This window comes from Cyanistes caeruleus, chromosome 1 (assembly GCF_971803275.1).
Source record: "Cyanistes caeruleus chromosome 1, bCyaCae1.hap1.1, whole genome shotgun sequence".
Lineage (NCBI taxonomy): Eukaryota > Metazoa > Chordata > Aves > Passeriformes > Paridae > Cyanistes > Cyanistes caeruleus.
In genome coordinates, this window is record NC_141701.1 from 18,190,061 (window position 1) to 18,206,373 (window position 16,313).

A 16,313-nucleotide genomic window follows, 5' to 3' on the forward strand; every position below is an offset into this window, starting at 1 on the left:
GCACCCTCAGCTGAGACCAGGATGTGCCCTCTGCAGTGCCCTGCTTAATTCTATACATCAGTAAGAGCACACATTTTATAAACTTCATAGAAACTCCCAAAACAAGCAGAAAAATTTACTCTTTCACTTGCAGCAAGAGAGAAAGGCAGGAGGAATAGTGACAATTATGCATCTTCACCAAACAAATAGCTCATCTTAGTGGCAGAAAATAAAAAGTTGATACAATCTAAAGCTGTTAAAAGCTGTTTAGGGAAAGCTGAAAAAGTGAAGTTTGTAAGGAGGAACTTAAGCATGACTTGATAACATCTCTGGGACATCTATTCCAGTGTTTGACCACACTCACAGTAAAAGGCTTTTTCCTAATGCTTAAGTGAAATATGCTGTATTTAAATTTGTGCCCATTGCCTCTTGCCTCTTGAGCATCACTGAAAAGAGCCGTGGAGCTTCTCTCTATCAAGTGTTTTTACATGCTGGTAAGATTCCCTGAACCTGCTCTTCTCCAAGTCGAAAAATCCCAACTCTCTCAGCCTCTTCTGATATATCAGCAGATATGCTGCAGTTCCTTCATATCTCTGTGGATCTGCACTGGACTCATCCCAGCATGTCCGTGTCTCTCAGGTACTGAGAGGTCCCAGCACAGCATCCCGGATGTATTTCACCAGGGTTGAGCAGAGGGGAAGGATCACCTTCCTTGGCCTGCTGGCAATGTTCTGTCTAGTTTAGCCCAGGAGGTTCCTGGCTGTCTTTGCTGCAGGTGGTTTTTGCTGCCTTGTGGTCAATGTGCTCACCAGGATCCACAGTGCCTCATGTCCCCAGAGATGCTCTGGGGTCAGCCCCTACCACCTGCGGGCTATGGGCTTATCCAGCCCCACACAGACAACTTGAGTTGGCTACCAATAAAAAGATTAAGAAACATACTACATGGGACTCACAAAAGTCAGCAAGACCTGCCTGGAGATTGAGCCTTCTGTCTTTATCACTAGTGGTAGAGCATTTACCTAAGAAATCAGGCATGAATTGGGCTTTAGTCTAGCTCTAGGGAGTTTAGCCTTTCTATATGTCCTGATCCTCAAGAGACTGAGTCTCCTATGGTTACCTTGAGGAAAATCAGAGCAGATAGAATAATTGCACTCATCCTCTTGAGGCTGGGTTCAAGCACAAGTGGCTGACATCACCTGAAAAGCCAAGCAGTACCCATGGAATACAGGAACTGACTATGCTGATTGTAGTGACCAAAGAACAAAGTGGCTCTGCTCTCTGTCCCTACTCCCAAGATGTGGGGGTTTTGCTCCTTTATTATTTGTTTGTTTATGTTGTTTAATGCTGTCCAATGTAAAATACATAAATAATCCTTGTAAAAGGGACAAGGAGCTGTATGAATCCCCTCCTATACAAGCACTGTAACTGCTGCTAGACTACTGGCACTGCTTTTCCTTCAGGAAAGAAAGGGCTGCATTTTTTAGGATCTCATTCCCTTGAAGATGAGAAAGGATGTTGTTACATTTTCTGTCCATTGCCAAGGAGAGCAAGGCAAAAGGTGTGTATTCAAGTGGTTGTTAAAAAATTTAAATTGCAGTATAATTGTCTTGCTCAACATTTTATTAGAGTAGCAACAAAAATCCATTACAAATTAATCCCCACAGTAGCATGCATCCAAGAATTACAAAATGCTTATTTTGAACAGAAATTGTTCTACATTTATCAATAGTACATTTCTCTGAACAATTTCACAATATTTATAATAACCAAATATATAAACCACATGAAGTGATAGAATGAAACAGGAATTACTCTGGGTAGGTGAAGAAGAAATTCCCTCTAAACCAGTCTCTTTTACATAGTTTGTTAGAGTTCAAATTTCCAAGATTCAGATTTGAATTTAAATCAATTCCATTGATTTCATCAATTCAAATGAATGAACTCAGGAGTCCAAATCTACTTTGGCTGAGCCAATTCACTGGCACTTGCTGTATCACTGTATCCCAGTAGTAATGAAAGGATCATGAGAAAACAAATCTTATTGAAAAGAACAAAAGAGCAAAGAAACAGTTTTGTCTGAAGAAGATATAAAGTATAGAAAGACAATTTTCAAATTTCACTGCAGTTTGTGGCAAAAGAAACAATGGTACACACACATAGCAGAGAAATAAATAAACATAGCACTGTTGAAAGAACAATTTATCTTTTCACATTCTGGAAATAATGTTTTATTTTCAATGGTGACAGTGCTCAGATCTGGGGGGTGTGAGTGTGTCCAAAGTGACTGATCCAAGCCTTCACTGTGTAGCTGGAGAGGTACTGCAGCAGCTCCTGAAGTAGAATAAGTCCTTCAGTCCATTTTGCTGGATAATTGTTTTTTTGAAGGGATGCTAGTGAAATTTTTATCATTTGACTTGTGTCATCCATTTCCAGAGGAGCATCATAAACCCTTTTACAGCACATTGGAGCTTCTTTGATATATCCTTTACTCTGAACTCAGGGAGGTCATGTGAAAATTCGAACCAAAGTGTGTTACAAATAGACCTGACCTTTCTCAGCTGCACAGTTTACCTTCAGTGAAGGTTCTGAAATCTCATCATTTCTGACAGGAAGCAGCATATCTCCCCAAGCCAGATGCAAAAGTAGCACCTCTTCAGTCACATTCTGGACAAACTTCTAAATAAAAGTCCAATAAGAATGCAATCCCTTACATAAAAGATGTTAAATAGGGATATAGGCATGGATTTCAATATTGCTATCAATCAGACAATTATTTCAGACTAAATGTTAAAAAGGAGTTTTCTCTCCACAAAATAAATATACAAAGATAGTTATATTGCTGCAGTCAGTAGTTGACATCCAGCCACTTTCACTTCCAGCTAAAAGAATTTTGATATAATTATCAATACATTTAAAACCACATAATTTACAAAAAATACATGCTCACATATATGCTTTACAACACTTGAGTACAAGAAAAAAGATTGCTGTCCTAAACACAAGGGCAAACAGAAATAGTCACATTAACATGATGTCTGAAAAAGTTTTGTTGTGTTAGCTATATATAAAAACAGCATGGATTTCAGAGCTAACATCTATAAAGATACAGTCACATCACATTATCAGTTAAAATCACAACTCAGCTTAAATATGCCATTTTAAATATTGCGTTTCTGCACACAATTTTGCAATCATAATAATTTCTGTTAGCACAAATAAATACCAGAAAGAAACAATTTCTTTTCGTTTTTGTTATTCCCAGTGATGATGGGTACAGTTACCTACACAGATTTTAGCCCTTGATGAAGCATCACAAAGAATATGTGCTTAAATACCTCACCTGAGCATCTGGTGGAGCAGAGGCTGAGAAAGCAGGTAGTTACTTTTTGAGCAAAAAGGCAAATAAAGGAGATAATTCACTTCTGGTACTGTTGGTCTGCAAAAGCTGTAATTCAGTCTGTGCTCTGAAAGCCTTGAGATAAAAGTGTAAGTTTTTATGATTGTTATTATACAAATACTGAGCTCATTTTTCACCCAGCCAGTTGTGCTCCTCACCAGACAGCCAGGTTTCCATGGAATGCTCTCTTTGCCTGCTGCTAGTCCTGCACATCTCAGTTTTAAAGTAAGAAAAGCAACTAGTTCTCACACCTCTTGAGAAATTCTGGAAAGTAGGGCCTTCTCTAACACAAATGAAAAGGTGCCAGACTGAAAACAGCATGTGAAGAGCAAAAGGAGCGTCCAGGCATCAGCTCCACTTCTGCAGAGGCCACCTCTGCAGCCTCTCCCTCCAGCTCAGACTGGGAATCAGCTCTCAGAAGCAGCAAACAGTCTTCATCAAGAGTTTGCAAAGTCAGACAAAGACCTTTCTCAGTCAGACACAGGAACTTGTCTTCACTTTGAATGTCTCTTGGCTAAGCAACCATAAATTCCTGCATAAGGTTCATGGATAATTCAATTTCTCTGTGACAGGTGTTTTGGAGGAAATGTTACACAGGTTGTGGTACCTCTCCCTGGCTTTCCCTTATCATGGCAAACTGTAGCTTTAAGCAAGTGTAAGCAGTAAAATGCCATAGAATTCCATATTTTCACTTTAAGCTCTACAAGGGAAAGGTTTGCCCAAAGCTGTGTCACAGCTACAGAATTGTATTTATGAGATTAATTGCTAGGTACTAATTTAAGAATACATTGGTATCCTTCTCTCTGACTCTTGAGCCCTAGCCAATTTGCATACTTGGCTGAGACCTGACTTACTCTGTCATTTTAGTCCTTCCTTATTATTTTAAGAGCAGTCTGGGCATGCCCTTCCAGTCCTGTGGGGATGCAGACATCATTACAGAAAAAGACCCCACTGCATGTGCCTGCCTGGTGGCCTGTGCTGCTCAGATAGACAACCTGGCAAGCTGGGAAAGGCACAGGATTTGGGAAAGATTGCAACATGGCCTGCATGGGTCCCGCTGCTGGCTCTGCTCAGACAAAGCTCTGCCAGCTTCTAGGATTTTGTCACACCTACACTGCTGGTTAAAACCTTGCTGTTGGTTCCTTCCATCCCTGCAGTCACTCTGCCAAGCTGGAAAGAGCCTACTGAGCTCTGCAAAGGTAAAGCAGGAGTTAAAGTGAGGATGCAGACAGAGCAGGATACAGACTGTTTGCAAAATCACAGAATCACAGTGTGAGTCAGGTTGGAAGCAATCACAGTGGGTCATTTGGTCCATGCCCAAGCAGGGTCATCCCAGGACACATGGCACAGGACTGAGTCCAGATGGTTCTTAAATATGTCCAGTGAGGGAGACTCCACAACCTCTCTGGGCTATTTGTTTGCTTCCTCCTCTCCTTGTAGTGAATGCCCAAAAGATCCTTTGGATGCAACAGACACAGGTTCATGGCTTTAACATTCAAATCCAAGGCCTATCAGGGTATATTTAGTTCTCTTTAAGTTTGCAAATATAGTTGAATATTAGTGAAAGTGGCTTGAATTATGGAAGTGGCCATGTAGGGAAAAGAATATTGGAATATTCTGGATTATATACTGGAATACAGCCTTACAATGCTGTAGAGGCTACCTCTTTCACTCACACTGAGCAGCTTTGTGACTCTTGGGGATGGGTTGTGCAGGGCTGGGAGTTGGACTTGATGATCTTTCTGTGTCACTCCCATACCAGCCTGTTCTGCAATTCTGTGAATCAGGTCATTTACAGGTATTTAAATATCATGTACAAGAGCTGTGCAAAATGCTCGTGACAAACAGGAATACACAGTCTCTTTCCTGGGCTTCTGCTGCACAGAAGTGAGAAAATGTACTTCTAGCAAGTACAAGAGCTGGCCTAGAGCAAAGCTGAAGCAATACATGATAGACATGATACATGTAGACACAATATCATGTATTTCATGCAGCTGCCTTAGGGAGACTGGCCCCAGGCTGCTTATCATGGGTCTGAGTGGGAAGAGCAGGGAAGGAGCTATGCTGGGAATTAAAAAGCCATAATGACTTCCCTTCTGACAACACTTTATGTCCTAAAGTATTCCAATAGATAAACTTTTAGACATTTAAAAAACATTTAAGAAGTGTAATTTTTCTCTGAATTTTCCACTTTTCTCCAGATATTATCAATATTAAAGCTCTAAACCCCTTCTAGTGCTCTGAGACAGAATTGGTATTGAACCAAGATAAAAGGAGCTGGTAAAAGCCTGTTGCATATTCTTCAATATCTGTCAAGTTCCAACAGAGTTCACTAATAGCTGAGACCTACATTTAAAGTGGTATATCTGGTACCTCTATAAACCTGATTGCTGAAAAAAAAAATATTTAAAATACTTCCTACTGACATTTTAATTTGTTTGTTCCCTGCTGAAAATTCATTGAATGATCTTCTAATTTCATGCTGCTCAAGGTAAAAATAAACTGAAGAAAAGAAAGATTTTGTGCTCTTTGCCCTCAGATACCTTTTTATTGAAGCATACTATGATGGCTGCAATCAGATTTGCATGGAAGTGGGATGAGGAAGTCATTGGCAGGTAATTACTGATATTAGCAGCAATTTTGGCTGCTGTTGGAAGGTTCCCCCCAGGTGCTGCCCAGCACAGCCACACATTAGAACAGCTCCTCTCCTCACCTCTCATCTTCACAGGGAGCATCATCCACTGCCCTGCTCTGTGTCCGTGGACATGTCCTGGTGAGCCTTGCTCATTCTGAGATCACAGACCACTCTTCAGTTAATGGGAAGAAGGATTTAGGTATTCTACTGAAGCCAACTCACCTGCCTGAAGTGAGATTAACTACTTCATTCAGTTAGCCTCAATAATATACTCTTTTCACTCGTAAGGCGGTGCATTTTCTTGTAGGGCAGAGGCAGTTATGTAAAGATTTATGGTAGCTTCTGGAATTCTGTGAGCAGAAATGTCCTTACAATTCATGCAATTGGTAGGAACAGAGCATCCAAACGTCTTGTATGGCTGCATACTCAGAACAAGGTCAGCCTCAGGCCTGAAAATGAGAAGAAGCAAACTGAGAAACAATATTTTATACTCTCATAGCATCCACAAAAACAGATGAAAAATAAGCCTTTTTGTAGATCATGTATATTTTTAATATCTAAAATGTTCATAAAATGTTCATAAACAGTATTTTGGTAGTATTGTGTAATAAATGCATCATGAAAACGGCAATGTGCATCATCAAGAGAGCTGGGTTAAAGAGATGTGCTACATACATGGGGATGTTTGCAGGTAGCACAGAAATGCAGGGGGCTTTCAGCAGTCTCAGAATGAGAGTGCTGGTGTGTGGGAGAGCCCCTCCTTAGCCCCAGCTGTCTACTGGCACCAGGCTAGTAAAGCCCCAGCTGGAGTCAAGGGGAAAGGCTCAAGAAAATGCCCCAATGCCCTCCCTGCAGCCAGCCAGAGCAGGCCCAGAGGAATCACTGAGCTCAGACACCAACATCACCCTCCTGCCAGATGTGTACGTGAGGCACCATGCCTCAGAACCACTTTCTGATGCTCCACTAGAGCCCACTGCTCCTCAGAAAAGAAGGCTTAATCTGATTGTTTCTCTCCATCCTTTTCCATGCTTCAGATCCTCCAAATCCCATCATTATTGGCACAAAGCATTTGAAAACATAAGTTTGCAGAGCCGGGCAGTTGTCCCTGCCTGCCATGGCCTGTCCCTGTCCCTGCCAGCCTCTCCCAGCCCTCTGCAGGGCTGCCTGGCTGAAAGATGCCCCAGCACAGCAACACGTACAGCAAGATGTACAGCAACATGTACAGCAAGATGGACAACAACATGCTCTGCTTGGGGAGGACTCCAGAGCAGACACTGACATGTATTAACTGTTACCTTGGATGACAAACACGTATCACCAATGGACAATTTTGCAGAGGACATGTAGGTATTGGTAATATCTTCTAGCTCAGTGCTGAAATGATCAGAATCCTTGATGACATTATAATTTAGAGCCATGCTGTAACTGGCAGGTTTCTTCTCCTGTTTCTGCTGGTATTTGCACAGTTTCCTGAAGGCCGCTCTGAATTTCTGAGACATGAGATTATAAATTACAGGATTGATGGCACTATTTAAATAAATACAGATTCTGCAAAACAGAAGGAACCAGTTTTCTTGGAAGGGTCTGGAGAGAAAGGAATTGACCACAACCAGGGTGCGGTAGGGCATCCATAGGAATGCAAACAGGATCACAACCACGGCCAGCATCTTGGTAACCTGAGGGAACACAGAGGGAGACACAAGAGGGGCAGAAGGTTAGCACTCCCCTTGGAATGAGCACATGCATTCTTACACCTCTAGGGCCAAACCAAAACTCTGGATGGATCCTTCAGTAGGAATTTCTGATGAGTATTTGATTCAGAAAGGTTTTCTACAATAGGAAGTACAAAAACCTTGGCTTCAAATTCTTCCTAGTTTTTGTTAAATTACTCTTTGCAGATGATACCCCAGTAAACTAACTGTTGTAGACCTTAGACATTTCCACTTCTTATGCTGGAAGGAGCTCTTGATTCAAATGGGAAAAAAAGGATAGAAAGTATTTTTTTTCCCCAAATACGTTGAATCTCTTCCTTTAGACTAGTATAACCTGTAAAGTAATTGAACATGAAGCCTTTGTAGGTTATCTGGTTTAACAGTCAGCCTAAAACAACTTCCCAAAGCCAAAAATAAGGAAAAAAGAACAGAACAATTAAATTTCTATTCGTCAAATCTTCAATATTTAATTAGATCTTCATTATTTGATGTTTACTCTGAAAAGTCAAATAAAATTTACAGAGCTAGGGGAAAAAAAAGGATTATCAATAAAACTTGATGGTTATAAGAACTTTATTCTATTATGTAATTTTCTTTTGAAAAAGGAAAAGAATCACCTTTGGGAATACCCAGATCAGCTGAAATGAAGTGAACAAGAAATAATAAACAATTATTTAAACCCACTTTAAAACTAGTCTTTCTTTTGTAAATAATTTAATTCTAGTGTAGATAGTATTCAATAGTTTCTACATTAAATAAAGTTTGAAAGACACTAACAAGTAGAAAGCACACAGAAATGTGATGGGATGATGCAGTGGCACAACCTCATGGAGGTCAGGAGATGACTTGGTTAACTGTGTGAAACAGAAAGTGTTGGCCCACATTCTGTTGAGCTACAACTGCTTCTTTTGATTGTAGATGGAGAAGAGTTTCAAGAGGAGGTAACTCCACTAAGATCACTCACAAACACATGCTAGTTTTAGAAGTGAGTTTTAGTTTGAAGTTGTGAGTGTATAATTCTCTTGTCTTCTGACCAGATAAGCTCATTATATAGAAACCTGCCATCACATTGCCTGATGAATATATTTTTCCTATCTATCTTGAAAGACACACTTTTAAGCAAATTTGTTTGGTTTGTTATAGGTATTACAATAAAGAATGTGATGAAAATCAGTTATTCTACAAATTGATGTACCTATCTATTTTATCAGTCTTTGAGTGTACATATTCAAAGGCTGCAATTTTATCTTATGGTTCTCCTCCCCTCACCCTTACTTTTGATTTCTCTACTGCTACGTTCAGTAGAAGTAAAAATAAGACTGAGAAATACTATCTCCTTTTTATCACTTGATTGATACTTTTAATTATTAATTCTAGACTGTTTTTTTCCTAATATTCTGTGCACAGTCATTGTAATAGGGCAAAATACAAATGTGAATGTTCCAGGTAACTCAAAGGATGATCTCTCCCTATCTCCACTTCTGAAAGGACCATTCCTGTGAACATGGGGAGAGAGCTCACCCAGTACTGACCCACTATGGCTCTCATGCCTCCAGCTCAGCTCCAGCCTGTGCTTCCTAACTGAGCAAATCCATTCAGTGGAGAGCAACCATTCACTGTAGAAAATAATTCACATTGAAAGGAAGAAAGCCACCAGTTGTGGAGCCTGGGTGAACAATGGGCCAGAGCCAAACCAACAGATGTGTTCCATCAGCTCAGGCATTCCGTGTCTAACAGCCTACACAGGCATCAGAGTACTTTGCTACCAGAAGCTCAGCAGGGCACTCCATTATGATACCTACCAGTCACTGGTAGTTCACATTTCTTCCTGGAAAAATTGCTCAGAGGATCATTTGCACAGTTGCAGCTATCAGTTTGAATCTGGACTAGAAGTAAATTATTCTTAATGTCAAGGAGGTGTAATTCAGAAGTGCACAATTAACACAGTACTGCAATGAACAAAGACAGTTGCTCCTCAAGTGACTTTATCCCATATACTGAATATATATATATATATATATATATATATATATATATATATATATATAAAATATGTATGTTTGTATGTATGTAGTGTGCAAATTATTAGCTGAATTTGTGTTTATTGGCATTTGGATATGCATTTTCTCTCTAACAACAAAAGCTTCTTCTGCTGGAAACTAAGCACTTGTAGAGCTCTGTAGAGCTGGTTTTCATTTTGCTGAGGTCAATGAACCAACTCATGTACTCACATGGCTCCTCGGAGTCTTCATTCATGGCAAGAGAAGAAGCAGAATCCACGGGTGGCATCTCTTGGTGGTTCAGTCCATGCAGGACAATGAAGAGAATTCACTATAATTTTAAACTGTCTGCAGTACATACCCTTCCAAATCTTCCAAAAATAACCAACCTCTCACAAGATCTCTATTGCCTGTCAGAAATTCAGTTTCCTGATCCATCTGACCAGCTGTGGTTGTCTCTGAGACACGATGAGGCCCTGAGTTCAGGTAGTTATTTGCCCATTGGTAAATCCTCCTTAAGGTGGCTCTGGAGTGGTCCTTCATGCTCAGCCACCTCACACCACGACCTCTGTGCAAATGAGAGCAGCTCCCAGGAAGTGCTCTGGCAAGGCTTGCTTTGTCCCAGCATGGGAACTGTCACCCCACTGCAGGATGAGGCACCACTCAGGGCTTCTGACACAAATTCACCTCAATTTGCTTTATAGGTGAACCCATTATCTAAATACTTGACTGAGGCCAAAGCTGCATTCTTATCCACACAAAAGTCTTTATTGCTGAACGTAAATAGTTTAGAGGAAAGTTTGGTTCTCTTTGTTTAATGTTTAAAATGCCATATCCTTTTTCAAATAACTTCATATGAAACAGAACTAAAAATGTATTGGGAAGAGGCTAATTATTTGTCATCAGAGGAGTGAGTGCTAAGAGGACAAATTTTAAAGGAACATGTTTTTTATTGCCTGCAAGCATACACCAAAGCTCCCTGAAAGCAGCAGCACTGCATCCTCAATTCACTGCTCCAGTGAAGGCAAGCATACACTGCTCTTTGTGGATGTGCACTGTATGTCCTATGCTCAGGGTACAAATTATTCTTAGTTAGGGAAACTGAAAACATGGTAAAAAGACTTTGAGCAATTTCATCTCAGTCCAAATTTCAAGTGCAGTTTGAATGATAACAAAGTATTTGGAGACTGAGTATGATCCTGGCTGCATAGTAACATGCTTCAAGCCCTTTTTATTTCTGAGGATGTTCTAAAAAATATTTAAAATATATTTTACTGAACAGAATCCAAATATTTTAATTCTGAACTAGTATTCTCCTTTTCCTTCCTGCTCCAAACGCTTCTTATTCTAAGGAAGTGTTTTTTTTTAAACATTTTCATTATCCTGGTATGAACAGTTTAGTATTGCTTCCTTCTCCTTTGAGTACTAATCTTTCTTACACTGATAGGTAAAAGCAACAGTCACTCTGGTGTTTTAAAGCCATGTAATAACATCTTTCTTCTTGTGTGTGGTTGTGTTCATTGCAACACACAGAGATGGTATATCCCAGTCCATGATTTCACAATCAAAAAGAAGTTGTGCAATGAGGAGGATGATTAAATAAATAGAAGGATTAAGGTCTTGATACACTGACACCACAAGTGAAACCAAGTGATAAGATTGAGGATTTCATGTAAGCTGCGCAAAATTTATCTTGCACTGCAAGCTGGAACCTGTGCTTGCTCTGCTGTGTGAGAACAAAGGGATTTCTCTGGTGAGCAGGTCATCACAGACTGCAACACAGTCTAGGAGAGGACTTTCTCTAGAGGGAAATCTACCTGTTGAAACTGACCGTGATAGCCATGATGAACTTAGATTATTTCATTGGACTAACCAACTAACTTGGTGAGATACACATACTGTTAAGTGAGCTGGATTCCATCTGAGGTATAAACTTGACCATAAACATGTTTGCTATATAAGGCTGCATTTATTTTCCTCAGTCCCCTTGATATCTGGGGAAAGTCACAATTCCTTTGGGGAAAGTATGAAACCTACATGCAAATATGTAATTCAGAATTCATATTATGAATGGAAAAGAAAAATAATCTGGGGTCTTTTGGCTGCAGGACCCACACTGAAACAGAGGAAAAGGGTGAGAAGGAAGGATTGACAAGAGACCAACCCCTGCAACCTTACTGCAACACTCTCTGGCCCCACACTGCTGGTTGCTGCAGGGAAGGGACTGAGTGTAACTTGTGGCTATAACAACAGGCAATAAATTGGCAATAGTAATTTTCCCCAAGTCAAGCCTGCACTGCCCATGACAACTACTGATTATTTGTCTGCCTGTCCTTGTCTTGAATCATGAAGAATAGGAACACCTCCCATTTTCTCCTCCAATCTCAGCTGGAGCCAAGCCCCCTGCAGAAACATGGATACATTAAATTTTATAGAAATGTTCTTGGATAAATATGAGAAGTGCTACAGAAGTAGGAAGCGTGCACCAGATTTTCAGTCACCTTTTCTACAGATGGCATGCTGGATATTGTACACTACTCAATCCCTGCAACACAAACACAGGTCTGAGAAGACACAGAGTTTCACATTTCAGCAGGACTCACTGTCAGGCCAAACTGTATTGTCAGCTATACATGTCCTCATCAGCATGGCAGGAACTTTTCCCTTTCGTGTCTTACAAACTGTTGAGATTCTAGATGTTTTTTAATAGGTACTTGTTTTTTCTTGTTTTACACCACTGCCTATCTTTTGCATGCTGCTATTATGCGAAAAAGATTATTCATTATGCCACGCTATCCTTGTTTTGCCTCCCATGTTATACTATATGCAAATTCTAGCTTTACTAAAAATGAGGCTGCTTTAAGCAATCAGATTGCTTAGGCTTTTAGAGAAAGTCCTGCTGTCTTTACAGGGCATATATCACATTATAATCTTCATAATATAACAGTGTCCATATTTACTAGTGTCCAGTTTGAAAGATTTGTCTGTTTTTCAAGTGATACTAAGCACATGTAATCAAGCAAAAAGTGATAGTAAGAACTTGAAGAGCAGATTGTATTCTTCTACTAATTAATGGACAAAGAAAAACAACATTAAACACTTCTTTTCTGACTAGTAACTATAATTGGCAACATAATTAAATGTAACCTAGCCCACTTATTTCTGTTGTGTGTTTCCAAGCATAGCTCTAGTGCTCTCTGGGGGCTCGGTGCTGTAGAAGGCAGCTCAGTTAACTTTTGAGGTCTTTGCCATCACTGTGATAAGAGAACGTGGTCCCTCTCATAAACAGTAGCAATTGACGCAAAATAAGAAGAATATAAAGAAGAAGAATATCCCCCAGAGCCAGCTGCAAAAGATGCACCCTGTGTTTCCCATCACTGCACCAGCTCTGCTACCTGTTGCACACCTTGTGGTTTACTGCAAATAGCCAGTAATTATTCTACTAACCACATTCCACTGGTATTATTACACACAGCAGTATACATATTCAACAATATAAAAAGAAGCTAGTGAAGCCTATGCCTCAGTCTTGAACCATCAATACATAGAAATATTTTATGAGAGAAAGAAAAACAAAGATATTTAGCATTTACAAAGCAATTTATATACAGACTTGCTTAAAGAGACTTGTCACAGGAATATTAGAGACAGGAAAATTTACAGCTTGACTGCATTTGCTGAGTGACATAGTGCCGTAGCTAGGACTCAGACTCAAGTCTCCCAAATTCCCAGGCTACCTCCCTCCTCTCAAATATCAAAAATAAGTCAAGAGTCACTTTGTATATTTGACAAGGTTACTAACATGCTGTAATACAAAATAACTATAATTAAAAATGTTTCCTTCATAATTGAGACTTCCTAAATTGCTTTCTGATGTAATAAAATAAAAATAAAAAATAAATAAAATATTGTTTCTTTTTTTTGGTCCTTGCAGTAGGTAAAAATGTACAGGCAAGAAAAGATATGTATTTTTATGTATATGTGTATCACTGATTTTAAACTCGACTACTTAGAAAAAAGAAAGAATATATTTTACCTCTTTCCACAGCTTCAGACAAGTGAGCCTTAAAACAAGTGGTTTAGGTTTCAGAAAGCCATTTCAAATATTGTTCCTACCTGCCTTCGAGAAGCAATAGTGCTATTGAAACTCCTGTCAGTCATCCTGGAATTCACAGGCTTGCTTTGGTGAGCCACATCATCCCTCCAGGTCTTTGAGTTTTCTTTTGGGTCTGAAGGGATGGGGTTCAGGAACAGTATTCTAGCAATCAGGCCATAGAGGACAGTGGCCAATACCATTGGCACAACATAAAAGATACCAAAGTCCATCATGTAGATAGGAGAGTAATAGCTCCTGGAGACCTTGTAGCCACAGGATACAACAGTAGTCTCTTTGTAGGCTACTGTATTAAGGTCTAGCAAGAAAAACCAGAGCATACAGTATATGGAGGTGAAAGCCCAAACAAAAATAATGATCTTTTTGGCTCTTGAAAAAGTGCATAGGAATTGAGCTTTGATTGGGTGGCAGATGGCTATGTACCTCTCAATGGTGAAGGCAGCGATGGAAAAGGACGAAGCGTTGATTCCCAGGTACTGGAGGTAAGTGATGCAGAGACACCCGACGTAGCCGTACACCCAGGACCCGTACAGGCTCTCTGTGATGTTGGGTAGTCCTGCAGCCACAAGCACCACGAGATCTGCCACAGCCAGGCTCACCAGGTAGCAGTTAGTGGGAGTTCTCATGTGCTTGGTTCTGAGGACCACCAAAACCACCATGATGTTGCCCACGATGCCCAGCCCGCAGATGAGGAGGACCAAGAGGATGGTGACCACTTGGTATTCAGCTGTAATGACCTCCTGGCTCGATAGTGGCAGCCCAGTCTGGTTCTGCTCGTCTGCTGTGCCATTCTCCATCTTCAGCCCACTGCTGCTTCTGCCAAGCACTCGATCTCAGCAGCTGCTGTCCATGGTCCCCCGCAAAAGGGTCAGTGGAGCAGAGCGTGGCTGAGCTGCAGCCCCGGAACTCGCTCTCCATGTAGTCACAGCCCCATTCCTGTACCGTCCTCCACTCCCCCTGAGGCGCTTTCAGCCTTTGTGAAGTCAGCTACCAGAGGGGTTAATCCCTCTGAGACTCCAGCTCACTTGCACTACAGGGCTGTTTGTTTTCTCCCAGCTGTTCGGAGGCGTGCGGGAGGGCAGGCGGGAGGGGAGCGGAGCGCCCGGCTGCAGCGGCGGGGCCGGGCCGCTCCCGGCCGGCTCCGGCGGCGGGGCCGGGCCGCTCCCGGCCGGCTGCAGCGGCGGGGCCGGGCCGCTCCCGGCCGGCTGCAGCGGCGGGGCCGGGCCGCTCCCGGCCGGCTGCAGCGGCGGGGCCGGGCCGCTCCCGGCCGGCTCCAGCGGCGGGGCTGGGCTGCTCCGGCCGGCTCCGGCGGCGGGGCCGGGCCGCTCCCGGCCGGCTCCAGCGGCGGGGCCGGGCCGCTCCCGGCCGGCTCCGGCGGCGGGGCTGGGCTGCTCCGGCCGGCTCCGGCGGCGGGGCCGGGCCGCTCCCGGCCGGCTCCGGCGGCGGGGCCGGGCTGCTCCGGCCGGCTGCAGCGGCGGGGCCGGGCTGCTCCGGCCGGCTGCAGCGGCGGGGCCGGGCCGCTCCCGGCCGGCTCCAGTGGGCTGCGCTGGCCGGGAGGAGCCTCGGCACTGCCGGGGTGACAGCCACAGCAGGTCACACCACAGGCATCTCTGAGGCTCTTCTGCCTCACGCTGCTCTCCCTCTCTGCCGTGGGACAGCCGTCATGACAGCATCCATCACATTGATCCGTACCGGCGAACAAAGGAGAGCTGACCGGCAACAAAATCGCACGGATTTTTTAAAATTCTGATGCAGCCATGCCGTTGTGAAAGTAAGGGATCTACGCTTGCCTCCTGCTTTGCAAGGAGTTGTGATAGTCCCTTCAGGGCTTTACAGAGAAAAAAAAATGCACCCCAGCTTTGGAAAATAGCAGGAAAATATGTTGGGTTTTTTTGGTTTTTTTTTTTACTTAATAGAAAATTCTGGTCAAACCTCTATCGCTACAGCTGTCATCACTCCTGAGTCCTTTCTACTCTTTTTTGAATTGCAGCAAAGCAACAATAAAATGATCACAATACAAATTGTTTATTTAAAAGATCAGTCACACACTTGTGCATGTGTGCATGCATACAATGTCACTAATTTACCACTCTCCTCCATGTAGATTCTCTGGTTGAATAAACTCCTCCATGGTCAGCCACGCTGTGTAAAACCACAGACAAACCAAAGACTGATGGAAATGACTGTTTTGAGCAGTGCAGATGAAGCAGTGCTGCCAATTCAGTAGCCCAGCTGCACTTGGAGACTGAACTTTCCTGCCTCACTTGCTGTCTAAATGCCTTAGTGAGAGAAACAACAGCAAACCCTTCTGTGAGCCTCTGTGAAAGCGCCCTTGTCAACTCCCCATCAGTTCCTCAGCCCACCTTTTCTCCTTATACTATTGTGTTAAAAGTTTGACAAGCAAATTTGCCTTAAGATCCCTTATTTTTCTGCATTTAGGGCAATTGTTTTTGCTCATTGCTCAGGAAGGGTTCAA

General features: G+C 42.2%; 1 protein-coding gene across 4 annotated transcripts; it reads right to left on the minus strand.

Moving 5' to 3' along the window:
- Window positions 1–1,581: 1,581 nt before the first annotated feature.
- TRHR (thyrotropin releasing hormone receptor) lies at window positions 1,582–15,323 on the minus strand. 4 transcript variants are annotated; one of them, XM_086880283.1, is made up of 4 exons: window positions 15,287–15,323; window positions 13,840–14,965; window positions 7,307–7,687; window positions 1,582–6,460 (listed from the first exon to the last, which is right to left on the minus strand). In XM_086880283.1, the coding sequence occupies exons 2-4, from the start codon at window positions 14,632–14,634 to the stop codon at window positions 6,455–6,457; spliced, it is 1,182 nt and encodes a 393-aa protein (XP_086736409.1). In that variant the 5' UTR covers window positions 14,635–14,965; window positions 15,287–15,323; the 3' UTR covers window positions 1,582–6,454. The 4 variants fall into 4 exon arrangements, with proteins under 4 accessions (XP_086736409.1, XP_086736402.1, XP_086736418.1 ...); XM_086880276.1 differs by lacking the exon at window positions 15,287–15,323 and adding an exon at window positions 15,156–15,208; XM_086880292.1 differs by lacking the exon at window positions 15,287–15,323 and adding an exon at window positions 15,110–15,128 and having other exon boundaries at window positions 13,840–14,943.
- Between the last annotated feature and the right edge of the window lie 990 nt (window positions 15,324–16,313).